General features: G+C 41.8%; 3 protein-coding genes across 5 annotated transcripts in view; 1 reads left to right on the plus strand and 2 right to left on the minus strand.

Annotated features, from left to right (window-relative positions):
* Nucleotides 1–30: 30 nt before the first annotated feature.
* On the plus strand, nt 31–2,330 carry LOC135495479 (cilia- and flagella-associated protein 90-like). Its single transcript, XM_064784166.1, has 3 exons — nt 31–249; nt 810–929; nt 1,290–2,330. The coding sequence occupies exons 1-3, from the start codon at nt 100–102 to the stop codon at nt 1,443–1,445; spliced, it is 426 nt and encodes a 141-aa protein (XP_064640236.1). The 5' UTR covers nt 31–99; the 3' UTR covers nt 1,446–2,330.
* A 1,214-nt stretch (nt 2,331–3,544) lies between these two features.
* LOC135495286 (speriolin-like) lies at nt 3,545–4,153 on the minus strand. Its single transcript, XM_064783750.1, has one exon. The coding sequence runs from the start codon at nt 4,151–4,153 to the stop codon at nt 3,545–3,547; it is 609 nt and encodes a 202-aa protein (XP_064639820.1).
* Nucleotides 4,154–7,044: 2,891 nt separating this feature from the next.
* LOC135496008 (neo-calmodulin-like) overlaps nt 7,045–26,825 on the minus strand; it is a 39,231-nt gene continuing 19,450 nt past the window's right edge. For 2 of the 3 annotated variants that reach the window (XM_064785109.1, XM_064785108.1), the window contains exons 2-6: nt 15,896–15,953; nt 13,551–13,694; nt 11,497–11,672; nt 10,708–10,771; nt 7,045–10,089 (exon numbers count right to left, since the gene is read on the minus strand). In XM_064785109.1, the coding sequence (XP_064641179.1) occupies nt 10,061–10,089; nt 10,708–10,771; nt 11,497–11,672; nt 13,551–13,694; nt 15,896–15,953 (471 nt within the window). In that variant the 3' untranslated portion in view covers nt 7,045–10,060. Of the gene's footprint in view, nt 10,090–10,707; nt 10,772–11,496; nt 11,673–13,550; nt 13,695–15,895; nt 15,954–16,242; nt 16,348–26,825 lie in introns of those variants that run through there. The other variant, XM_064785110.1, reaches the window with a different exon arrangement.

Here is a 26,825-nt window from a genome sequence, read left to right on the forward strand (position 1 = left end):
CATCGGTATTTTCCGTGAGACTTCGGCAACGCTCGGCCAAAACAGGTGCTTCCTGGAAACGACAAATCTGCTCACCGAAGTTTTACTATTTCCGCCAAAATGGAAGAAGAAGAGCACATAATCCACGTAGAAACGCCTACTGACGTTTATAATTTGAAAGGAAGACCTTGTGAATTATCAGCGTACTCGTTTGTCCCAACACACCGGCAGGAACCGAAGGAACGGGTGTTTTTCAACTCTGACAAAAAGGTTTGTTTTGTTTACATTGGAAACAAGATGGATTCCGATCATGAATCATGCTGGGTTACTCTTAAGTTCATACATTGTAATACACTTGTGTGCTGAGTGTTATGTTCCTGTTCATTCTGCATATAGAGTGTATAGCATGACTAAGTGCAATCCATAGGCCGCCTGACTAGGCCTGTCCTGATCTTATCTTTTCAAGAGATGCAGATAGTACATTACATTGATTGTAACTTGACCGCTTAAAGTTTAAACTAAAGTGTTAATACTGTTATCCATTCGGACCACTGACTGCATGAACAGATGTCTTTATCATAAAAACTTGTTTGATAAAAAATGCTGCAGCAAGGGGTTCATCAAAGTTGCTAATGTTTGCACCTTGACCGTGGCTATGACATTGTCTGAAATAAATTTAGTTTGTGTTTTGGAATTCGTGCGACCGTACAAATTTGCATATAAATTCACTGTAGTATTCAAAGTTTTTTGGTGGAATGGAGCCACATTTAGCTTTATAGTTTGTCCTCATATTTTGCTTCGTCAACTGTATCCATGACCATGCCTTTCAGGACCGCTATACCTCATCCACCTATGACAGATTGTTCAAACAGGAGGAGGGCTACAATAACAAATTACATCGCTGTGACAGAGAGCATGCCAAGTCTAGAGGACTGGTAGTAAATAGTGAGGTACGTTTATTGAATGATCCTGGCCTTCTGGTGGCGACTTTGCCTTCATGTGATACAATACTGATTTGAGGTGCTAGTTTATGTGTGACAAAAAGATATCCCGTCAGGGGATAAAACCAGTAATTGCGGGGTTCATCCCAGGTCACTGTGATCACCTGTTCTTGACCACTACTGTTGCACATAATAATTTGAAATCGCAGGTAGCAGTCCAGAAAAGTGAGCGAGTAACTTGGTTCTTTGAATGTTTGATAATAAAAGAAACAACAGAAATCATTGCCACTTCATAGCTGCTACTTTAGTGCTGCAATGGAAAGTCCGACTCTTGGTATAAAAGTACATAACATTTGATTTATTTTTCAGGAAAAAATCAAAATTGTTCCCTCCCTTGCCTCAACGGAATATGGACACCGCCTTGATAAATTCATCGACCACCCTGACAGGAAAAATGCAAGGATCGCCATTGTCCAACAAGACTTCTACAGAAGGAATGGAATACCATCAACTGGTGACTCCTAAGGATACGTCTAATCTTAGCTCGAAAACTCAGACTCCTTGCTATGTTGTACATTCATGGCCTGTCTCTGTCTCAGTACTAAGCTGAGGGTGCCTCGAGTTATCAAGAACACATTTTGTAGGTTGTTGAAGGGACCTTTGGGGGAGGTCTGATAACTCCCTAGTTTCCTCTACAGCAGCAAACTGGGTGACAGTAAACAGTTTCACAGGCATTTGATTAATTTCAATGCAATTTGTTGGCTCGGCTATGGTATCTAACCACAGAGCCTGTGAAAGTACGCAAATCCGAACAGTTAACTGCTGTAGTGGAACCAGGCCTACAGTGATTCTATAAGAGTTTTTAGCCCTTCAGCTCAAGCATCAGAAGGTAATACTCCTAAACCCACGATATAAGAAATTGCAGAGTTTGTAGTAGTCATTTATGAGTGCCAGTATGCCTATTACATGTAGGTTGTGAATCGATAGACTGTGCACTTTTGGACTTGTGGCGTCGTGACCTAATGATCTGTGAAAGCTTGGTACAACTATCAGAATTCCTGATCAGCGAAACTAAGGTTCAATGTCTGTGTGGCGCATCACAAGGTAATAAGTTAACACCGAACAGGGAAAAAACAGCTCGGGTTCACAATCTATGTATAAGCAGTCTTTTAAATGTTTTGTTTCCAATGTGTGATTAATCTATGCAGAGTTTGTCTCACAAAATATCCTGTTGGCAGGTTTTATTTGAAATCATGACTTTCTTTTCTTAACATTCCAGCAAGTCCATCTGGATACCGTGTCTTTCACTCATTTACTATTAAACAATAATCCACACTACTCATTGTATATTTTCAGATGTGTGAAGGCTATTGTGTAAATAAATCTCAAAATACTAAAGCTGTTAAAATATTGTGTTTTGTGTTTACTTTATGCCGCAGAGCTTGTCTGGGACAATCTGCTGTCTTTCACAACCAGTGGTTTGAAGTACCCTGTCCTTCAGAACTTGTGGCTGGTGTAGGAGGAACAAATTGGTCCCCTGTCCTGTACAGCGTGGTCCTCTGCCACAACTGCTGGCTGGTGTAGAAATTGGTACAGTCCTCTGTCTTTCTCAATGTGTGACTGGTGCAACAGGTGGAGTAGTCGTCGGTTTTTCACAACCTGATGCTGGTGCAGCGGGAGGAATAGTCTCCTGTTTTTCACAGCTTGGTCTCCTGTCCTGTACAGCGTGGTCCTCTGCCACAACCGCTGGCTGGTGTAAAAATTGGTACGGTCTTCTGTCTTTCTCAATGTGTGACTGGTGTAACAGGTGGAGAAGTCGTCTGTATTTCACAACCTGATGCTGGTGTAGCGGGAGGAATAGTCTCCTGTTTTTCACAACTTGGTCCCCTGTCCTCTACAGTGTGGTCCTCTGCCACAACCGCTGGCTGGTGTAGAAATTGGTACGGTCTTCTGTCTTTCTCAATGTGTGACTGGTGTAACAGGTGGTGTAGTCGTCGGTATTTCACAACCTGATGCTGGTGTAGCAGGAGGAATAGTCCCCAGTATTTCAAAACTTGGTGACCTGACTTTGTACCACTTGGTCACCTGTCTTTTACAACGTGTAGCTGGGGATGCAAGAGATGTAGTCTTCCCACAGCCTGCAGCTGCTGAAGCCAGTAAATCATCCTTTCACGACTTGTGCCTGGTGGAGAAAATCTTCTGTCTCTCACAACGTGCAGCAGGGGATTAAACGCGGTCTTTCACAACTGTTACTTTTGTCCTCTGTCTTTCACAACTTGCTTGTGTAGCAGGAGGAATAGTCCCCTGTCTTTCACAACCTGTGGCTGGTGTAACTGGAGGAATAGTCCCGTCTTTCACAACCTGTACCTAGTGTAGCAGGAGGAATACTCTGTCTCACAAGGCTGGTACCCATTGAAAGAGCTGCGTGGATTTAGGCATGTAAGGCAAAGAGACCTGCCTGAGGTCTCAGGACGACTGCGGGGATCAAACCAGGAACATTGAATAAGACAAATGAATAAGTTTCAACGATTTTACTTTATTTTGCTAAATATTTTAAGGTCTTGAGTACTCTGAGGTTTATGATAATTTTTTAATGCAAATTGAACAATGTTGGACTTAATATTTTACCAAATAAAGAGTGGTTTTCCATCATCGTTTGCCATGAAGACAAGACAGTCAAGGAAGACGTTGATACTTTTGAGTTCGTTTTTGGAGATGGTCTTCTTTATAATGGTGCGGATCCATTCAGCGTCCGTAAGAAGCTTGACCTTCAATGTTTTTTCCAATGGACCGTTCAGGAGTCCGTACTTGTTGACAATGCGGACAGCAAACATAGCATGATCCTCCGCCCTGTATCCATGCGGGTGGAGCAGGTGGAACACGTATTTGTGGCGGTAAGCCATAGCGGCCTTGATTTTCGAAATCGTCATCCCCGAAGTGGGGTCCCGGGACTCCATGTCAATCATTTCTGGGATGTTCCCGATGGTGAATCCATAGAATCGCTTTCTCTCGGGTCGCTCCATGTGGGATCCGTTGAAGATGTAATTCAGGATACGCCTGTCCAATTGGAAAGCAATTTCGCCGACGAGGCGCTGGATGACGTCTCTGCTTGGGTACTTTCCCATCGCGTTTTTCTTGGCTGCGTGTCGGCTGCTGACGGGGTCACAGGGCGACGAGTAGGGCCCGCAGGACTTTTCTGGTGGCTCGAGAGGTGCCTCCAGAAATGTTTCCATAGTGGACGATTGCACATCCCTGGTGATTGTACCCTCGTCCGATCGTCGAGAGGAGGTGGGTTGAGAAGAAGTGTCATTTAGCAACCATTTGGACACTGGAAACAGAATGATGATGACAATGACTTTTCAATTTTTGTTAAATGCATGTTCTTTCATTCATTTATAACAGTAGGGATGTGATTGTTTTTAACAAAGTAAGGTACAAGTAGTGCATCAAGACTCAGAAATATTTACCATCAAATCCAAACCGTGAAGAGGTTGGATCAAGTGCGTTCTCAAATCGCAGCTCCTGTCTAGGGCTGGAAGGCCAGCTCTGATCAGTAATTTGGTCTACTGCTATCATCCTGGCCTTTCCTGCTTTAACAGAAAAAGCTGTTTTATTGCATGGAATTTTGAAAATGCCATGTAAAGGGAACGGTAAATATAAAGATAAATGCGAAAAAGGTGAAAGTAAAGGTAGAGGTAAACGTAAAAGTAATTGTTATGGTTGTATGGTGATTGTGACGTTCATGCCAAACGAAGCGTCAAAGGTAAAAAGAACCTTTCGGAACTGGTAATGGAAATTTTGAAAAAAGGGTTCAAATTTAATAACTCCAATTCAATTCAAATTTTTATGTGAATATGGTGACCAATTCGTTATAGTAGATGTTGAAGACCACATGCTCGTTGTACAATTATAGTGCAATAATCCTTTAACCTGCCAACCTGGACCTGCACTGTTTTTTAAATGTAAAGGTGATGGTAATGGTAAATGCAAATGTAGTGTCAAAGGTAAAGGAACTGGTAATGGTAATGGAAAATGGTGATGGCGATTAAATCCTTAAAATAAAATCTTTATACCTGCCACTGGCGTAGAGGTGGCAATTGGCGTCGGTGTAGTAACGCGTCTTGACGCAGGTGTTGAATCAGCTGAGTGCATCGGAGTTGGAGCGCGTGAGGACATAGGTGTAGAAGCCATGGACGCCGGTCTTGAAGGAGCCAAGGACCCCGGTCTTGAGGCAGCCAAGGACGCCGGTCTTGAAGCAGCCAAGGACGCCGGTCTTGAGGCAGCCAAGGACTCCGGTCTTGAAGGAGTCGTGGACGCCGGTCTTGAAGGAGTCGTGGACGACGGTCTTGAAGGAGTCGTGGACGACGGTCTTGAAGGAGTCGTGGACGACGGTCTTGAAGCAGTTGGGGAGTCCATTGTTGCAGCGCTGGACTTCCCGATGGTATGCCCGTCCCTTTTGACGCACCACACATCGCCATGAGACAGATGTGTCATTTCCCATTCGTCGTTAGTTTCTCCGCGTCTCACTTCGGGTGGACTTCCACTCATCATCATTTCTTTGGTAGCTTTCTGTATAAGTCGACGCGCATCACTCTCCCGGGTTGGTGATGGGCTGTTACTCCGTGACTCAGAGTCGGGAACCTTCCTTTTCTGCTTGCGAGCGTCTTCATAGCCGACGGTTGGTTGCGGACTCCGATTCCCGGCAGTCACATTTGGTCCGGGATTTTGAGATAGCCATTTTTCATAGCCGAGAGTTGACTGTGGACTTTGATTCCCTGGCAACTCCTGCTGCTGAACAACAGGTTTTTCTGACCTGCCGACGGTTGACGCTGGACTTCTTCTCCCAGCACGATGGGTTTCGGCTCTTTCTCTTTTTGGAGGAGTCTTACTCCTGGACGATTCTTTCTTTTTGTTACTTCGAGACTTTTCGTAACCGGAGGTTGACATTGGTACGATTGGACTGTCACCTGTATTTCTGTCCCGATGTGGCGTTCTGCTGATAGCGAGAGTGGCCTCTGCCCGGACCCGTAAATCTGACATTGCTCGACGAACATCTTTAGAACTAATAAAGCCTGCAAAGGAGACGGTGGACTATATAAGGCATGGTAAGTTAAATCGGCGATCTTCCTAACATGCACAATAAGGGCACTCAGTTTACCTTACAGAAACAGCATATATACATGAATATGAATATAACAAATGTTCACATGACAACTCCTTTTTTCTCTATATATAAGCTTAACATCTAAGCACATACAGGCATGCAGACTGTGCTTTTTGGTAAAGGGAGGTGCAGAAAAAGAGATGGCTCATGAAAGTATTGCCTTACCGGAATCCGACTTTTCAAACCACTTCAGAATCTCCGCCAGCACAGCAGCTGTCCTCAAATCTGAGTTTTCCTTTTGCAAGACAAGCTTTTGTACCAGCTTCTTGTTCTGGGTTATAAGTCTTTGGTTTTGTCTGTCCAGGTCATCTATCATGTCTATAGTGTTTTGAACTGGAGGTATATCGGTTGAGAAGCTCTCAGAATTGAGAGATCTCAGGTCATCAGTCCGGAGAAGGGAGGGTTCTTCAGAAAAGAACGACATGTTTGCAATAGCGTGCCGTGGTAACGCCGATGTCGTCGTCGTCAAGGAAGTGCGACGCAGTCACGGCATAGCGCGATGTGACGTCATGCGAACCATGACGTCACACAAAAACTGACTGTTTTCTGGTGGCGCCAGTGATCACCCAGGATATCGGGTAGATCGACTCGCCCTTTACTAACTGTACAAGCCCTTCGATGTCAAGGATGGCACATCGGTACCTATTTCAATGGGAAATGCTCTGATCTACTGCGGGCACGAGTGAAGTCCACTTCAAGGATGATCCGAACCGGCGGATCGAATTTTCGAGATTACATCTATGCTTGTAAATGCTCATCTTGAGATCAGGTTTTTGATACTCCTACGTATTGAAAATCGCTGCTTTACATGTCAGGATGGTAAATGCTATGCTCCGCACGCATGTGAGGACCTGGATGATGTCTGGAGATTGCATTAGCACAGTCATACCCTTATAGTAAAGGGATACCTTGTGGGTGAAGATCCAAACTCATGACGAAAAAGAAAGCAACAAGGACGTCTTCTTATCAATAACAAGAGGTTTAACATTTACTTGAACATTCAACATATTAAAAACGAATCGGGAAAGTTGACATAAATATGCATCACTTCGTCAAAATGGGATAAATTATAATTTGCATAAAAGTGACATTGCATTACACCAGAGTCTTTATTCTGATTACATTAACCCTTCCAGCCTTGATTACACAGCCATGGTCAATTAGAGATATACGCCGATTAGATCGAAAGAGCGGAATCGAAAGGTTGCGTTGCTGTTACAGTCAACATATAAAGGAGCGGATGGACTAGCCAGAAATTCTTCCCCAAGCTGCTCTAAAACATAATTACGGTCACCTGGCTGGTCTTGATGATATAGGTGAACTTTCAAACTGGTGCAGTGACCTTCTTTGGTGATGTTACAGGATGAAACTCAGGAGTTCCCATGTCTCAACCACAGTGAACTCACTAACTTGTTACAGACGTTCTTCCGCTCTTTCGTTATTGATCTCTAAAATATGGCGACATTTTTTTATGGTGAAATCGGGTTCCCAAATGACCAGGCCGTCTTACAAAAAAACCTGAAGGTATTTTTCCTGGAGACACATATTTCTACGGAGTTGGTATCACACCCTACGACATAATTGAAAAAAACTATTGAATTACGCAGCCAATATTTACAAATATTATGCTACCAAATGTTCTTGGCCAATAGCGTAACTCGATTCACATCATGTGATTTCAAGTCATCACATCGTATCGGATCCAAAAAAGCAATAACGGATCCAAAAAAATGTCGTAACGGATCCTAAAGGGTTTTAATCCAATCAAAATGAAGTTTACAAATGATCTTGGATGGTCGTCGGTAGTTACGTTTAAGAAACAAATTTGCCATCAATTCAAAAGCAAGATGGCTGCCACTTCAGTGCTGTTTACATTTTGTATATTTCATTAAAAACAAATTGTTTCATTATTTTCCTTTGGATTGATTTCTTTGCCAAGACATTTGGTTGCATAATATAGCAAATAGTGGATGTTTAAGGTCGTCCAATATGGAATTTTGCTGGACTCAGAAATGTCATGGCGGACTCGCAAAGCCTCGTCCGCCATGACATTTCTTCGTCCATCAAAATTCCATATCGGACTCCCAAACATCCACTATTTGTATAATGAAGACATCGATTTTCTTTATTTGTAGTCTGCCCTCTATTATTCTGAGTAAAAAACCATTATTTTCTATGTTTCTGATACGGATCGATCCAGGGTCCATTTTCTTAATTGATTTTTGCCAATAGAACTAAACGAACGATTACATGTCCTAAGATTTGGTTTGGGGTCATTTTTGTCAGTATTTCACCGCTTTTGATTAGATCTAAGATAATTAAAGACGTGACTATACATTGAGCCAAAGTATACCCGTTACACCCGAGAACTTATAGCAATATTGACCCAAACCAATTTATGATCGAGGGGGCCATTATATCTCATGGTCTTTCATGGCAGGTTTCTGTAGAAGAAAATCAGTGAAAAAAACCTTCATTCCTCAAACAGAAAGATCGTCTCTTCACTAACACAGAGTGGCAAAGTCAAGCTCTATTGGCAGAGCCGAATTTTGAGGTGCACTACACTAATTATTCGTCTTATTCTACATTGTACACACATATATACATTATGTATACTAAATAACTAAAGCGCCCAGCCCATCACCCTCGCACTGGCTGTAAATAGAAAAGATGGATATCAGAAACTGTTTGCCTTTCCAAAATGTCAGATTTTTTACCTTTGCTTTTAATCCAGTACCGTATTCTTGCAGTAATTTACACTGAATTATTATATAGTTTGAATTAATATCCTTGCAAGATGAATTTGAAGACACCGTAAGTTTTAATGTAATGGAAAGGTTTGAAGATTTCTGCTATTTGTTTTAGGCGGAGCGAAGAAGACCTCACTCGCGATCCGTCACAGAATCTCCGATGGGCCGTCATATAAAGTGATGATGATTATCATCCTGTGTAGATTCTCTAACAGGAACTTTTTCCTGTTTATAATGAGCCACCCGAACCTATACTAAGTATTATAGGATAAACAGATCACCATGATGACAAAATGACATTGACAAAATTCCTGATGCCAAATTCCCAGACACGTCATGAGAAATGCAATTATGTACAAGGCACAAATACAAAATATGAATACCCATAAGAAACACTCATTGCATAATGATCCTCCTGTATTTTGAAAATAAAGTTATATATGACTCGAAATATTTAATACTTCCTTGAATAGTTTCAAGTTCACTATAGAATGTCAACAGAGCTTTGCATTTTGTCAGAAATTCTAGTTTTAAAATGATTTTATCCATGGGTGTTATGAAAATAAACCTAATATTTTAGAGGGCCATTCGAGTTAGTCATGTTTTGTAGGGCAACTGTCAATGACTGTTACATCCTACCACATGCTAAGCATGAAGAAATTCCGTCTTTTCAAAACTCATTTCGAGGACATATTACTTCGGATACATTTGAAAGCTGGCAGACATTTTGTTTCTACAAAATAGCTTTAAACATTGATGCTCTTTAGCATGTTCGATCATATTTGCTTTAGAAGCTTTGGCAAGCTTAAATATTTTGCTCCTTAATTGTTAAGAATCACCCTTTATGAATACACAGAGAGACATTTTGATAGAAAGTACAATATAATGCTGTTACTTTATAATTGATATCTAATGTTTCGTCTCCACTAAAGCATTCGGAAAGTGCCCCTTGTCGCTTCGAACGTGACAATGATTATCATGTTCAACATGGTGCTTCGCCCGAATCGCAGATTTCCAATTTTAGAAAACACAAAGTTAGTGGATATATGATCATTGTTGGCAATGATGACATAAATTATTCGATTTTATCGGATAATCTTATGCATTAGGTTTCGCCATGGTGATGAAGGTCATCCCAGACTGGTCGTCAATTTAACTTAGAAACTGCATAATATAGGTTTGGCGATGCAAGGCTCTGGCATGTCAATGGAAAGACCGGATCTTTGCTACTTGGCTGTTAATATTCCCTTGAATTCTGTAACGAGAAAGAAAAATGATTCTTCGAGAGGACAACTCGACATGCATTAGGCTTCTGATATTGACTTCAAGGATATGTTCTGCAAAAAGGGTTTTCATGCATCACTATAGCAGTGAAGCGAGATGGTATGGAAGCTATAGTCTTGGTGAAGACTTGACGGAAGCTGCCACTGACAATAGACATAGCGAAGGTCTTTCGGACTTTTGATGGCGTAAGCCATAACGCCGCACTTAAGTAAGTAAGTAGGTGCTAAGCAACGATGACAACTACCGCTTTGAAATGTGAAGATGAGGCCGTTTTCGGGCGAATAACGTGCTTTCGGTTAAATTGCTTTCAGATCTACTGAATGCGGGTAAACTAGACGGTCTTCACCAGAACCGTCAGACATCCGCCACAGACGCCGTCATTATTTAGGAAGTGACTACTTGGCAAGCCCGGCTTACCAAACAGCGACTTTTTCTTGTCCTGAATTGAGAGCCGAACTCATTAATATTAAAGTAAAGTCTCCAGCTCGCCAAACAGGGTAGATTTTTTACCTGTTTGGCTAGCCCGGCTGGCCTGTTCGGCGAGCGGCTTGCCAAATAGACCCGGCCCATTATTTAATACGTAGCGTACCTGCATAGTCCACTTTGCCATCACCATTGAGATCTGCCTCTCGAATCATATCTAAGGCGTCTTCCTGTAAAAAAGAAAAGATAGGTCTTCACTTTACATGAAATACAATGGGACAGACCTTGGGTGATATGAATAAAGACTAGCAAATGCTTTTACTCCGGTTTTGTACAGGAAGGCCTAGTGTAAATGTACATGGAGATTTAGATAAAAGCATTTGCTAGTCTTTATTCATATCACCCCTTGTCACGCGTCTAGAAGAATGATTCATTATTTATACAGTTGAGGCTGCTGTAGATTCTGTATAAAGGCATCTTTTCCCTCATGTTTTAGATCCACTCCGCCGACCCTGACTCCGCTACACCGACGGGGGGAGGTTACGGATGGACGGAGTACCTCTCTGCTGGTTCAAAATGTATATAAAGGCGTATAAAACACGGAACGGGTATCTGTTTGGATGGCGTCTGTCTGGAGACTACAAAATGATATGTAAACGCCAACGACTTATCAAGTACCGCGCGGCGTCGCTAGTTGGGAGTATTGATCGCAGTAAGGGGCCCGCCATTAGATGGACAGGCCATAGCCTATACCGCAAATTACTCCTCTATTCATCTCGCCCTGGTAACTTCATTTAGCTGAACCAATAATGTAACTCTGTATGTTCATCCCCGAGAGGATAGTAATGTTACAGTTCACCTATAGTAAGTGGGGTCTCAGTCTGGGGCTATAACCAATACGGTCATACACCATAACGTTGCACTTGAGAAGTGCTATATGTACACCTGAACCTACCCTGGTTATTGTTTCCCCTAACTTGATAAGGACGTTATAAAGTTCATCCACGGATATAAAACCATCGGCGTCCTCGTCAAAAACTCGGAAAACGTCCCTAAATTCTTTCTCCGGGTCGGTATGGATCTTTTTGGCCATCATCTCCAAAAACTCGCTGAAGTCTATCGTACCGCTGTCTGAAACAAAAACATAAAAAGGTGAAACAGCTCATCAATCAGCCGTCGTTCCCCTATCAAGTCTAAAATGCCCACTTTAAAGGCAGGACTCCATGCTCGGTGAAGGGACGTTGTCTCGAAGCTTTGTGCGTCAAGATGCAATCATCAGGACCAAGATGCTCAATTGGCATTAGAGACAAATTCCAGCGTTATCTCTATTAGGAAATTTTATTCATTGCAGTAACGTCTATAGATTAACGCCATGCAGCTTGGCTGCCATTAAAATGCAAATTGAGAAAGGTCGAGGTTTGGCAAGAGATTAATCAGTGAGCTATAGGGTGGTGGCAAGCCTCATCAGAGGTAAAGTACCCAGTATCAGTCTGATCCGGCAATAGGATGGGTAATTGGCTCATTACTTATCCAAGACCGAAGAGCCGATTCCGAGTCCCACCGGCCCGTGATAACATTCCTTGCGTTGGCGGGCGGACTCGTTCCTCCATACAAACAGAAAGTTATCTAGCACAGGAAGTCTAGCAAGGGAACTGTAATGTCATCAATGCTTAGGATATGTTCCTTGTCGACATTGATTGAGGAAGATGGCTTCATTGGTAATTCCTGGACAAGTTTCTAAGTTATCCTTTCTATTCTTTATTACTTTTTTGAATATTGAGTTTGAAGCTCAGTACACGTTATCAGCTCGATATAATTGGGCGATTTCTGAGGTGTAATAATGGAAGAAATCCGAGAGCGAGAAGGAAATTTCGCTGTCAGTGACAGTTGCTCTTGCTATCACGGGGACACGCATTCCAACTTTGTATCGCCCCACCCTTATGGGGGGAGGGGAGGGTCTTATTGTTATTGAACTATGCAGTCTAATGTTACTGTCTTCAAACCCTGGATAGCAGACAGTCCGTTATCCTCAAGAAAATCTATTGCTTAGGTTGGACCTATTAAGTATTCTGATAGACATTCAGAAAGACAGTGATTGAATGCGAAGCTGCCCAAATGGCCCATTTGCTGACCGAACTAGCCCGGTAGTTAAATAATGGCCCATTGGCTTCCAGGGTAATGTAAAGTGGTAAGACTACATGTACATTGTCTATAAAGCACTCCAAATGACTTCTGGTGGTTCTGATGATTCCTTTATTGTGACATATAGGGAGATACTGTCAGCAGCCATGTTGACAACCCTTCATCGAAAACACTCCGAGCATGTGAGGATGGGCGATTGTCGGCACAATCCTCTTTTTAGATACGGCACAGGTTGATAAAGGAGCCTGGATCAAACTGCGGTTGACAGACATTACGCAGGCCGATGGACCTGCGATTATTGGGAGGAATACACTGAAATCGAGCCAGATCGGCCAACGACCTGTCCGTCGAATGTCCTTGCCGGACTGCTTATAGCCCTCGTTAAACATTGTCAATAGAGATTTATGGCCAGATGTCTAACTTATCACTGAAATGCATCCGTGACAACATGGATGGATCAATATGTCACTTCCAAAGACGTTATGTCGCTAACAGTTGTTCTTGCAAATGTATGTTTGATTTACCGTCCAATATCGACCTCTTATAGGCATATATACATAGGTTCTCCAAAGGGGTTCTCTGCCATAGAGATAACATTAGTCCACAGCCCATCGACCGTTATAATGTAGGATGACTTACCGTCCATATCGACCTCTTGTATATAGGCATATATAGGTTCTTCAAAGACGGTCTCTGCCCAAGAGATAACATCAGTCCACAGCCCATCGACCGTTATAATGTAGGATGACTTACCGTCCATATCGACCTCTTGTATATAGGCATATATAGGTTCTTCAAAGGCGGTCTCTGCCCAAGAGATAACATCAGTCCATAGCCCATCGACCGTTATAATGTAGGATGACTTACCGTCCATATCGACCTCTTGTATATAGGCATGTAGGTCCTCTAAAGAGGGTCTCTGCCCAAGAGATAACATCACAGTTCCTAGCTCATCCACCGTTATAAATCCATCACCATCTTTATCGAACACACTGAATGCTTCTTGGAAGGCTACAAGTAGAAAACATCAATATGATATTATTAACAATTAGGCATAGCTCAGTGCAGTATCTACGAAGAGTGTTTTCATTATTCGATTGGAGAATTGGCAGTATTTCGCTTCGAATGGCCTGCTCTTGGCCATGCTTTGTCCGATTCTGGAAAAGCTAGTATATTAAGATACTTCGGACTTTCATTTTCCCGTGAATAAGAATATAGGGCACCAAATGATGTCAGTCAGTAAATTACCAAGTAAGACATGACGATGGGCGAAGTTTCGTGAGCTGCATAGCTAGAGACGATACGAAGTCTGTTTCGCCTGAATCACCAAATTGGAATGACATGTGATCATCGACCAATCGGATACGATCCCTTGACGTACGCGTGACGTCAGAGAGAGGACACAGGAGGCTTAGCCTAATGTGATATTGGACCAAATCGAATGGATAGACAGTAATAGTCACATTCTTCCATTCTGTCCAATCTTGTCAATGTCTCCATCTGAGCGTTATGGCAATTCACTCTGGTTTGTGGAGTTTTGAGAGCGCATTTTATGGAACTGCGCTAATGAAGGTACATGTTGTTCTAGGCCGTGGGCCATATCGAAAAATTTACTTTTTATAAAATTCATGCTAGCATTTTGGGGGCAAAGCAACATGCTCATGCCGTTAGTAAGGTGCTTTCTTCCCATTAAAAAAAAATCTCGCAAAAAATAGTTCCTCCTCTTATTCCTTTATTGTATTCACTTGGAGACAGGGACAATGCTATGTAGTTGTCAACTATAATCCTCCTTTTTAGAAGAAATTTGTTTAGCCATCTTTTTGCTCTTATCATCTTTATTGCGCGCGAGACGGGTCCCATGTGGTGATGTTACACTCTTATCTTGTCTCGAAGGTTCCAATCAGAAAAACACAATGAAATCGAACGGGATCAAGATCAATTTCAGCGCAGTGAAACGTGAGCGTATCTAAGCCATCGAATTGTTACAGAGATCTCATCCCATGATGTCATTTTCGAGTGGTACCAAATTGTCGATTTCGAATTGTCGCTAATCATCCAGATTCACGACGATCAATATGTAGGGAATGAAGTTAAAATACTAAAGGTCAGGTTAAGGAAGCAGTTCCTAAACTGGAACGATCGGGTGTTCAAAATGTCAGTGGTTTTGTTCAGATGGTCATTTCACAGCAATAAGTCTGGATGCCAAGCTTCGATTTTAGGTTGGCAAACTCCGTTACAGAGATCTGATGTCGCTCGTTGTTGTTGATTGATGGTCGCTCAACAGACCCCAAAAATGCACTGCACTCTACTCACCGCGGCTTTCAGCAAATCATGATGTAGATGAGGCCGTTCGTTTAGAATTATGGCACAAGACAGAAGAGAGTCTAATATTCTGCTTGTACATCAATTGGTCTATTTTGCTGGTGACCCCCCCCCCATGTTTTGTTTAATACGAGATGCATCTATTTCTTTTAATCAGAGGCCAATATGTCAATCGAAGTTGACATTTAAAGTTTCCAAGGTTTTGTGTGAACTTAGCCTCAGCTTCTGAGTTGATTGATCGCTAACGAGCGGTCTTTCACACTTGATATTACACATCATTCAAGAAAAAAACTATTTACGAGCGAAGTGTCATTATAACGCTAAGACGTAACCATGAATTCATCGATATTAAAACCTCTCAGTGTCATTCAGAAAATATGGATATCAAAGCAGATCGAAATAGAGGCGATTCTGATTGATTCCACAATCGAGTAATATGTAACGTGGTATCTGACCTGTCAATCAAATCATCACTGTATTTGTCATGGACATATCAATCGGAAGGCCGGGGGCTACGGGTTGCTGGCAAGGAATAAGAGGTCATCGAAGGAACAACAATACCAAGGTAGACAGAAGACGGCGTTACATTATCCGTGGCAAATAGCTGAACACAAAATACATGTGGATAGAATCTATCAAGCATGATAATATACGGCGCGATATCTCAAAATCGTCTATCAAATTGTGACTTCATTGGTCATGAGGAGATTAGTGCGAACGCCGTAGCCAATGTGTGCAAAATGAGTAAACGAGACGTCATCGAAGGGAAAGGAAGACCAAAGAAGGTAGTTGTCATATTTTGGCAAGAGCGGGACAAAGGAATTGTCCATTAGCTCTTGGCAAGACCGTTCGTTCGGAAGAATCATATGTTATAATCAACGATTTCTTACCAGCAATTTGATCTTCTGAGAATCCATATCTGTTTCTTATAGCGGCCACTTGCGTTGTCTGCAAAGAGAAAAAGAACCGCCGATTATTAGATTGTTATCATTTGTCGGTCCAGCAATTGTCTCCCGCTATCAGCAAGGCGTTGACTAAACATGATTTTATCCCGCTCGATCATATTCTGTTCATTCCGTTCATTTCGTCAATTCGATGAGGTCTCTTGCTGTAGTATCTTCAATTTGTCTCTAACGAAAATCCCCAGAATACGCGCAATAGAACGCAGCCTATAGAACACAATATACTCCTTTATGTCCCGAAATGATCGATATTTCACCAATTTTCTAAAACTCACGATTATTCCGTCTGGCCCAAAAGGCTGTGTTTTAGACATAGCCGTCTGCTCAAACCTATTTCCTTGTATTGAATGCGGTATCGACGGCGGCTAACCAACGCATCGAATTCAATTTTGTTGCCCCGGCCTATTGGGTCTACCAGGGAAACGCATATTGAATTTTCTCCTATGCCACATGGTAATGCATTTAGGGACGAATACAGGACCAACCTCGTCTTGAGGTGACTTAGGGGATTTGATATATGTAAATCATTATCGACTTTAGCCGGGTAACGCTCGACCTACGTGATGTACTCAAGCTACTTGGCAATAAGGTCAGTCAATGTCCTGTTGTAGTTTAGATGCACCTTTAGTGGGTGATTCAATGAGTAAGATAAAAGAAAAAGATTTCAAGGCTTTGCTATTAGAATAAAGTAAGGCACCTTATATCAAGAACTGATAGAGACTGCATACCCCAAACGACCGAATCAAGAACACAAGTATACGCGTCAGAGAGTTGGTTGAGATTTCGGACCATTTACAATCGTCTGATATTGAGCAGCCATATCGATTCGAATCAATTATGAACGTTCTTGAACCGAGCTACTGTTAACATACTTAGTCTATCGCTCATCGATCTAATTGGTCTAATACCAAGTATTCAAGGCACGAGTAGGGAGCCAAGTCTCAGCGGCACATGTTACACCGTTTACACAATGCCCACTGCACCTTGCAATTCGCTTTGAACGAGGTTGGTGGCGAAGCAAATGTAAACTCCAGGCCAGGAAGCAAGCAAAGCGGGTACAAATGAAAATGACCACCAATTCGCTAATGTTTACCGTGCCAATTTTCCTCATCAATACATGTTACCATAAATAGCACTGATTCCAGAATGAAAAATGCGAGCATAAAAGATTCTGTCACAGGAACGCAGTAACCCCGCCATATTGTTTATCCGCTGCCAGGTAACTGAGAAAGAAACAAAGATGGCGGTGATTTGAAAGCGGGATGCTGAAGTAGATCGTCCACTTCCACAGATTGGGTGATAATTATCCTGCAATTGAAGTTCAGTGGAAAATTAATTGATTTCCCAAATGTTGAAGGAAAGGGGGAAGTAATGGGATGCATAGGATGTCATTCAAAATAACCTCTAACAGAACAACGCATGAATGGAGCAAATAAATCATTAAAATATGAGCCAGTGTAAACGACGCTATCTGCGAAGGTGGTTAAACTTCATGTAATGACGATACTCTGCCAAGGAAGACAGCGCTAACTTCCCTAACCTTCTACAACTTACTCCAAACCTACAGCCATCGGGCATGGATGATAACCCTCAACCGCCAAATCATTACCACCGCCAGATGCGTAACAAACACATCATTTCCTCACAAGTAATCAGATATATAAGTAATCATAGCCATGATAGCACAGTCTCAAACTAGTTGCCTCAAACCCAATATTGATCATGATCGGGTAATTACGGAAGGAGAAATCCTCAAGTTGCCCACGTACTTTTGTGTTAAAGAAGCTTCTCTTCCAATACGTACAGAAATGTATTAAAGTGTAAAGCGGGGCGACGGAACAGAAAGACAATGGTATACTAATGACTGATATTGTTAGTGTAAAATCGATGTGCATGTGCAAAATTTTGTTCCCTAAGTCTACAATGTTCTTATCAATGGTTGTAGCTTTCAGTACCTTAAATACTTGGAAACTACGGCCCGGTAAGTAAAAACCTAGACAAACCCTACTATCATTACTGTCACCACATCTTATGGAGCTTTCGATTTCCGATGGGTTCGGTGGCGGATATAATATGGTCATTCGTGTGAATGTCTCAGTAGGCTATCAGGTGGTTTTGCCATGAGCCTTATGAGCGATGAACATGACTGCACCTTTTGAACTACCTACATGTAGTTCGCCGACAGAAAATGTGTTTATTTATTAAACCACCTCATGACAGAAAGACTTGAATCTAAATTTTTCTTCCATCGTTCAGCCTTTTATTTCATTTTTAAAGAGAAGTGACTTAATTGGAGCATGTTTATAACTCGTTATGGTAATGTTATTGGTACCCATTAGCAACTGTTGGTAATGTCATGACGTGCTACGTGTAGCCTGAAGGTATACTTTGCCAGGTAATCTCTGGTTAGCACTATTATCATTTGCCTGATAGCAATTATGTAAGAAAATCGAATTTTCGCCAGGTTATGATAATCATATTGATTGGCCCTGTTTTGTTATTGTTCAGGCTTGGGACCTCTCGCTGTCTCAAGGCGGGAGGGGGGGTCGAACTCGATGAATCTGATATGCGATATTTGATTAATACTTTTATGTTGGATACGTCTTCGCATTTACAAGTGCGTTCATTAAAAGTACAAGTTTCTTGCCTGCCGTACAAAGCTCATTATTTTTGTGTAACCAGGTATTATAAGTTATTTAGTAACTTTTTACGACTGGCTATCAGATAGAAAGACCAAAACAACAGGGAATGACTACCGGTAATTTGAATCCGATCACAGTTACACCCTGACTGAAGCTAATATTATATAACAATTAATACGACGCGTTAATGGTTGGTCTAAGCGGAAGGAAATGTTACTGACTCAACACGATCCAACACATATTATCGATAATGTTGTCATCTATCATCATAAAACATGCTAAATCTTTAAATCAATCGAAAAGTACATGGAGCAACAAATAAACAATACGTAAATAATGATCACTTAGAAATATCACACCATAAAATTATGTTTAGCGAATCTGAAACGAATTTCTAAACTTAGCTTCGAATGAATCGATTTGAAGGGAATGTGTAGTTTTTTGTTTGAAGATTGTGTATGATAATGAATAGGCGCTTTACTTTGATCTCACTTTGACGCCGATCTTAGTGGTAAATAGGGGAGAAGATGAAATATTTTCTGAATTCAAAGAAAATGGCACACATACATAATAGTATGTGGAATTAAAGCAAGATCTTGAAATATACGTTTTGCTTTATGAACTAGATCTCTGAATCCAACCCACTAATTCAACATTTGCTAGTAGTTTCTTGTAGATCTATATATGCTTGTGTGTGGTGATGGAACTTGTCTATCTAGCGGTATGAGCGCTGACGGCAACCGCTACACGACCCTACATGTAAATCGATGATGGTACGGAGTATATATTGCTTTCTGGTTCCTGGCCTCCAGGGTCGCGTTTGCAGCTGACCCCTAATGGTCTGATATTGCGGTAACGGGGGTTTTTCCCCAAAAGTACATTATGTACACTGTTTAGGTATACGCTTCGTTCTTGTAATAACCACTGTAACATTTAGTTTCTTAATTTTTGTTTTTTGTTAATTTTCTTTTTCTCAGGCTGCATTTATTGTTACTCCAGTGTAGTTCAACGCAATGTATAACTCCATCGGCTTTGTGATGACTAGTCCCCAGACCCGAGGTTTCACTGCGACTCTTGACTGCTATCATAACCGTATAACGTGTAATACTAGTGGTTCCTCTTATTTCACCAGGCCCTATTGGCTTTCTTACACGAACTGGTGATGCATAGGCTGCCCTGTACATTGGAAACTCACACTCCCGGCCATACTCCTTGCCAACAAAGCTATAGTATCTGCCTTTGAAACCCAATAGTTATTACTCAGCTCATGACATCAAAACCTTTTTTTACTCGTTCTTGCTTTGAGCGTCGCCTCAAATAATATTCCAATATGTGGGTGGCACAGAAAGACGAGTGTTTTCTCATTTTGGACATGGTAACTTAAAAAAATGGCAATTGCGTCGTAAGTATCATGTACTTTTACTGCTGTCTAGTCAATGAAAGTCATGGGTAGAGAATTTTACTTATTAGAATCCCATATCGGAACCGGTGTACATTTGTATTAACGTCATGTGTATGTTTTGTCTCTGTTTATCGATATTTGTGTGTTGAGTCCATTACAACCGCGCCGCGCCGTCCCAAAGCGATACTTGAGAGTCGACATGTACACAGTTTATCATGAATAATTTACCGAATGCATGGTAGGATAATAGGATGCAATGAATGATTAACGGCATACAGTCCTGTTGGCTGTCTTTGCAGGGATTTGATATGTTTAAAAAAGCTAATGTCGTTAGGGAAGACATTAGTTTACTCTAGGGCTATAAAAGTTTTGTTCACTCTTGCTGCATGGCAGTGATTTGTTCCAAATGGACTCCATCAGCGGAACTGTTACTTGGCATTCGTCTACTGCGTCATACATGTCCTTACCAGTGACCACAATCTCCAATCCAACCAGTGCTATTTTATTCTATGACCAAAATAGCAATCTCAATCAGCTTCCACCGTATCATCGCTACCTGCAAAAAACCTCGCCACAAACAACTTGGCTGTCAAGAGAAAATCATTGCTACATCTTTTTCGCAAAGATTTCCGATATATCTTTTCAGTGACAGTCACTTTCATGGGATGCCACTAGTTTTTAAAAATAGCGCGGATCTCACCACCCACTCATACATGTATCTTCAAAACATGACATTCCACCAACGCTGGAGGCTAGAAACTCGAACTAGATCCCCACAAAGTCGGCTGTGAGGAGAACATCACATCATGTACGATCTTTAGAAATAAGTAAAAGCAATGATACACTTTTTGTTTCAGGGGTCATTCATGTCCATACAACGCAAATAGCAATATTGTCAAAGATTTCTTCGAAACACTACACCACATCAGTGCTCCAGGCAAAGAACTCTCCCACAAACAACTAGGCTGTGCGGAGAAAAACACCATCACAAGATCTTCTCATTTTCAAAGTGCATTTCCCACACTGTGGCCGTACTATTTCGATTAGTATTCTTCTCCTTTCATCCAACCTAACTCAACCCTGGGCAAAGCCATTACAGGCAGTGTTTAGTCTTGGTCAACATTGGATATGTGTTCAGACGCTCCCTGGTATTCCAGGGTTTTGGGAAAGAAAATGCAATTTAAGTATGAGAACCTCTCTTTTTACTTGCATAAATCTGTTGACCAATGATTTTACGATTCATGTATCGACAGCATTGGTCTGAAACCGCATCGGAGAGCACGTAGATTTCAGAACTTGCGTTAGGATAATTCCATGCTCCTGAAACTGCTTGTCAACGTCTTCAGAATTGCCTGAAATCAGGAGGAATTTCTCCTGTTACACCAATTCCCTTTTATCTGAATTGTATGAACAAAAAGCAAAGAGGCCAAGATAGAAATGAGCATGGGACACTGGCGGCGCTGAAGGTCGAACTGAAACTCAATGATACACCCCAACGCACCGACACACACCTTACTTCTCAAACCAACAATTTTCTGGGCAAGAGCGATCATGGAGACATTCTTGAGTGAAGAAAATGAAAAATAATCGCTGGGGATCCAAACAGTCGTGACTGCTAAAGCGCTGCCTCGCAATTCGAAAAGTGACTTTTTAAATTGACACCCTGAAAGCTGCCGCGATCGATAAGGTTGACTCTGTGATGAGTTGGAACGGCCATGGTTTACTTCTGGGATTTGATGGGATCTCTTCCCAGATCTTTTAAGACGTTTGAGAAATGGTAGAAGATTTGGCGACAAGCGACCCACCTTTGAACCTGAATGACATTAATCTAGTGCATATGGGGTGACATTTTCGACCTCACTGACGTCTCGAAAAACATCTTCTGCATCCCCAACAACTGCGTGGCCTTACCTCAATTCTCAAGTGCTTGGCCTATTGGAGTCAGTATTCCGGCAAGCTTTGTATCGTCTGCATGACAAATCATAGCCGGATGCCCCAAACGTATAGACGTACTTTTCCCCATCAGAAAAACTACAACAGCCAATGCTGGAAAACCGTTCTCAAGCTTCCTGTTCGTATTCATCAACAAGCTTTGTTCTACCGAGAAGATGGGACCACCGCCGGATTTCCCAACTGTATTGAAATAAATAGCTTTCCAGACAGTTTCTATTATTTGTGGTGATAAGTATGCGGTAAGCGTATAGAATGGTCAGGTAAGACGGCCATTTATCATGACTTTTATGGGTGATGACATTGCCAGCGTCGTGAAGGTCGAGGAAAAAATGCTTTGTTTCAGCCACCAGGTACCATGATCAGCCTGTTTGAAGGACTCGGCGATCACACAACATCATGAGCTATTATATATGAGCCAATAAATGATTGGAGTTACTGGAAGCCAGTCATCAACATACTTAATCAATGAACTGCGGCCATGACCTTGCCAGCAGTACTAAAATCAACAAGATATGTAATAATTGTGTGCATCATTCTGACATGGTGTAGCGCAGAGCAAACTTAATGCAATATGATATCTCGTTATGCGCAGTTTACAGTTCGGAGACATGGCATTGTGATCCCCGCCCATCGGCTAGTTTCACGCGGACTCTGTTCCGCAATCGATTTGTTTGGAGTTCGCTGTCAAATGGAGTGCTCTTCGCTTCATTTTGGTTCAGTCACAGCAAGCTTATCAATACACAATCCCCGCAGCCCGTAATCAAACCGAGTCAACGGATCAGCATTCTCAAAACAATATCAATAGACGGATGCGGCGAGTATCAGAATTCAAATAACAATCCCTGATCGATGTCGTATCGGCTTCCATTGATGACAGCGGGTCGACTGATCTGTTAAATGTTTGACCTTTGTAGAATAGAGATTAGGCGAAATGGACGAAAGTGACATCAGATGGAGCAGGTCCAAAATCAATCGGACGATCCTTTCATAACTTCGCCATATATAGCACCTTTGACGCCGAAGAGCACAAAATTCATTCCGACAAATAGATTCTTACATCTGTGAGAAAATCAAAAACACATCAGACTATTTTTTCATTAAAGAAATATCTAATCTTTCCCTAATCACTATTAATGATTGCTTTTTCGTGTGTTCTCCAAATATTCCATCCTTCATTTCCGAACTAATGATATACAAAGTATATTAATATCAACGGCTATAATAATCTGATTTGGGAAAAACCGCTCCGGGTGGAACAATCTCGCAAATGAAGATGGCAAATCTCATTTTTTATATACCGATGGGTACCTCCGGGGACCTATAGCACGTGACTATAGATACCTAAATATAATGATGTCGACTGTAACTGAAATTGCCCTATCGATCCGTTGCCCCCGTTATTTCTACCTGATTAATGTAACTATAGATAGTTCTTTCTCTCAGGTAAAAAGTAGTGCAAAGGGAGGTTGTACAATATGGCGGGCGGTATTGTTGTTCATGGTTCTATTTATGCAGAGTGCTGGTGGGTTGTAAAAAACGCCGAAAAGTGTATTATTGAGGAAGACGGTGTAAGATTTCCCATTAGTATTTGATAATATGTAAAGTCAAGGACTTAGTGAGCCCCCCTTTAGGTCGGGGGAGCTCCCCCGAACCCCCCTACGAGCATATGTTAAGTGCAAGCTCTAACAACTACAGCTGTTACAATGGGGGGACACCCCCCAAACCCCCCTCCGTCGACATAGGTTTTTACCAGTGCGTTGGGGGGAAGCTCCCCCCAAACCCCCCCGGTGGACAGTCAACTAGCCCTTCTGTGTCATACTGCTGGAGGGGGGGGGGGTGCGATGGGACCATCCATATAGTAATTATAGTTCCTTCCGACACATTTTTGTTTTGGTAATGTAATACATTGTGATTGTCTTTATTCACGGGAATCGGGCATTTCCAGTGATATACGACACAAATAGGTTGTCCTTATGCATTCACGATGGAAACGCATTTTAAAATAGATGTTACGTCCTGTTAATGGGGCACGTCATCATCGCGTACATTTGGGAAAAACTCCCTAACGAGACCGGAGCAGACAGCTGAAAGTAGTTTAATTATTGGCCGCTAGGATGCAGAATGTACGCCGCTCACCCGAATTTTTCACGCAACTATAGCTAAATAGAGCTAGTTCTAGTTTGTGATTCATTTTGATACTTCAGATTTGGGCAGTAGACCAATATAACTTAGTCGTCAGTGTGGTTTTAAGCAGGGAAAACGTATTTGTTTTTCTTAAAGTGCCTTTTTTGGACGGGTGTGTCGTGCGATTGTTTTGTTTATGTCACGTGACCTCGACCATGTCGACACAAAATTGATATAAAACCACCCTTTTCTGTCATTATTTATGACGGATATTTCTCTAATAAAAATATCAATACAATTGGCCAATTTCTTAGGCATATGTAGCGAATTCCCAGGAAGATTTAAATTAGATGTTCTCGTAACCTGTTACAACTGGTCTGATTTATAATTCAGCGCTACAACTGGTCTGATTTATTTATTCAGCGCCATTTTGAAAAACCAAAAAAAAATGTTTGTTGGATATACAATAATTACTCTCTTTATTTCTCTTCATTTACATTATATACTCCCGCACACACGTGTATCTTAAGAGCCCCTCCTAAAGGGGGTCTTAATATGTAAAGTCAAGGACTTAGTGAGCCCCCCTTTAGGTCGGGGGAGCTCCCCCGAACCCCCCTACGAGCATATGTTAAGTGCCAGCTCTAACAACTACAGCTGTTACAATGGGGGGACACCCCCCAAACCCCCCTCCGTCGACATAGGTTTTTACCAGTGCGTTGGGGGAAGCTCCCCCCAAACCCCCCCCCCCGGTGGACAGTCAACTAGCCCTTCTGTGTCATACTGCTGGAGGGGGGCGGGTGCGATGGGACCATCCATTATAGTTCCTTCCGACACATTTTTGTTTTGGTAATGTAATACATTGTGATTGTCCTTATTCACGGGAATCGAGCGTTTCCAGTGATATACGACACTTAAATGGATTGTCCTCATGCATTCACTTTGGAAACGCATTTTAAAATAGATGTTACGTCCTGTTAATGGGGCACGTCATCATCGCGTACATGTGGGAAAAACTCCCTAACGAGACCGGAGCAGACGGCTGAAAGTAGTTTATTTATTGGCCGCTAGGGTTCAGAATGTCGCTCACCCGAATTTTTCACGCAACTTTTGCTAAATAGAGCTAGTTCTAGTTTGTAATTCATTTTGATACTTCAGATTTGGGTAGTAGACTAAAATAACTTAGTCGTCAGTGTGGTTTTAAGCAGGAAAAACGTATTTGTTTTTCTTAAAGTGCCTTTTTTGGACAGGTGTGTGCGATTGTTTTGTTTATGTCACGTGACCTCGACCATGTCGCCACAAAATTGAAATAAACCACCCTTTTCTGTCATTATTTAGGACGGATATTTCTCTAATAACAATATCAATATAATTGGCCAATTTCTTAGGCATATGTAGCGAATTCCCATGAAGATTTAAATTAGATGTTCTCGTAACCTGTTACAACTGGTCTGATTTATAATTCAGCGCTACAACTGGTCTGATTTATTTATTCAGCGCCATTTTGAAAAACCAAAAAAAATTGTTTGTTGGATATACAATATTTACTCTCTTTATTTCACTTCATTTACATTATATACTCCCGCACACACGTGTATCTTAAGAGCCCCTCCTAAGAGGGGGGCTTAATATGTAAAGTCAAGGACTTAGTGAGCCCCCCTTTAGGTCGGGGGAGCTCCCCCGAACCCCCCTACGAGCATATGTTAAGTGCCAGCTCTAACAACTACAGCTGTTACAATGGGGGGACACCCCCCAAACCCCCCTCCGTCGACATAGGTTTTTACCAGTGCGTTGGGGGAAGCTCCCCCCAAACCCCCCCCCCCCGGTGGACAGTCAACTAGCCCTTCTGTGTCATACTGCTGGAGGGGGGCGGGTGCGATGGGACCATCCATTATAGTTCCTTCCGACACATTTTTGTTTTGGTAATGTAATACATTGTGATTGTCCTTATTCACGGGAATCGAGCGTTTCCAGTGATATACGACACTTAAATGGATTGTCCTCATGCATTCACTTTGGAAACGCATTTTAAAATAGATGTTACGTCCTGTTAATGGGGCACGTCATCATCGCGTACATGTGGGAAAAACTCCCTAACGAGACCGGAGCAGACGGCTGAAAGTAGTTTATTTATTGGCCGCTAGGGTTCAGAATGTCGCTCACCCGAATTTTTCACGCAACTTTTGCTAAATAGAGCTAGTTCTAGTTTGTAATTCATTTTGATACTTCAGATTTGGGTAGTAGACTAAAATAACTTAGTCGTCAGTGTGGTTTTAAGCAGGAAAAACGTATTTGTTTTTCTTAAAGTGCCTTTTTTGGACAGGTGTGTGCGATTGTTTTGTTTATGTCACGTGACCTCGACCATGTCGCCACAAAATTGAAATAAACCACCCTTTTCTGTCATTATTTAGGACGGATATTTCTCTAATAACAATATCAATATAATTGGCCAATTTCTTAGGCATATGTAGCGAATTCCCATGAAGATTTAAATTAGATGTTCTCGTAACCTGTTACAACTGGTCTGATTTATAATTCAGCGCTACAACTGGTCTGATTTATTTATTCAGCGCCATTTTGAAAAACCAAAAAAAATTGTTTGTTGGATATACAATATTTACTCTCTTTATTTCACTTCATTTACATTATATACTCCCGCACACACGTGTATCTTAAGAGCCCCTCCTAAGAGGGGGGCTTATCACGCCGTGCAAAAACGTACAGTGATTCCGCTTCGGCG

This window comes from Lineus longissimus, chromosome 11 (genome assembly GCF_910592395.1).
Source record: "Lineus longissimus chromosome 11, tnLinLong1.2, whole genome shotgun sequence".
NCBI lineage: Eukaryota > Metazoa > Nemertea > Pilidiophora > Heteronemertea > Lineidae > Lineus > Lineus longissimus.

Excerpts from the sequence above, each read along its gene's own strand:
- LOC135495479 (XM_064784166.1), top strand. The coding sequence starts at position 100 with ATGGAAGAAGAAGAGCACATAATCCACGTAGAAACGCCTACTGACGTT. Across the intron at positions 250-809 it reads TTTTCAACTCTGACAAAAAG|GACCGCTATACCTCATCCAC; the intron begins GTTTGTTTTGTT and ends CATGCCTTTCAG. Across the intron at positions 930-1,289 it reads GACTGGTAGTAAATAGTGAG|GAAAAAATCAAAATTGTTCC; the intron begins GTACGTTTATTG and ends TTTATTTTTCAG.
- LOC135495286 (XM_064783750.1), bottom strand. The coding sequence starts at position 4,153 with ATGGAAACATTTCTGGAGGCACCTCTCGAGCCACCAGAAAAGTCCTGC.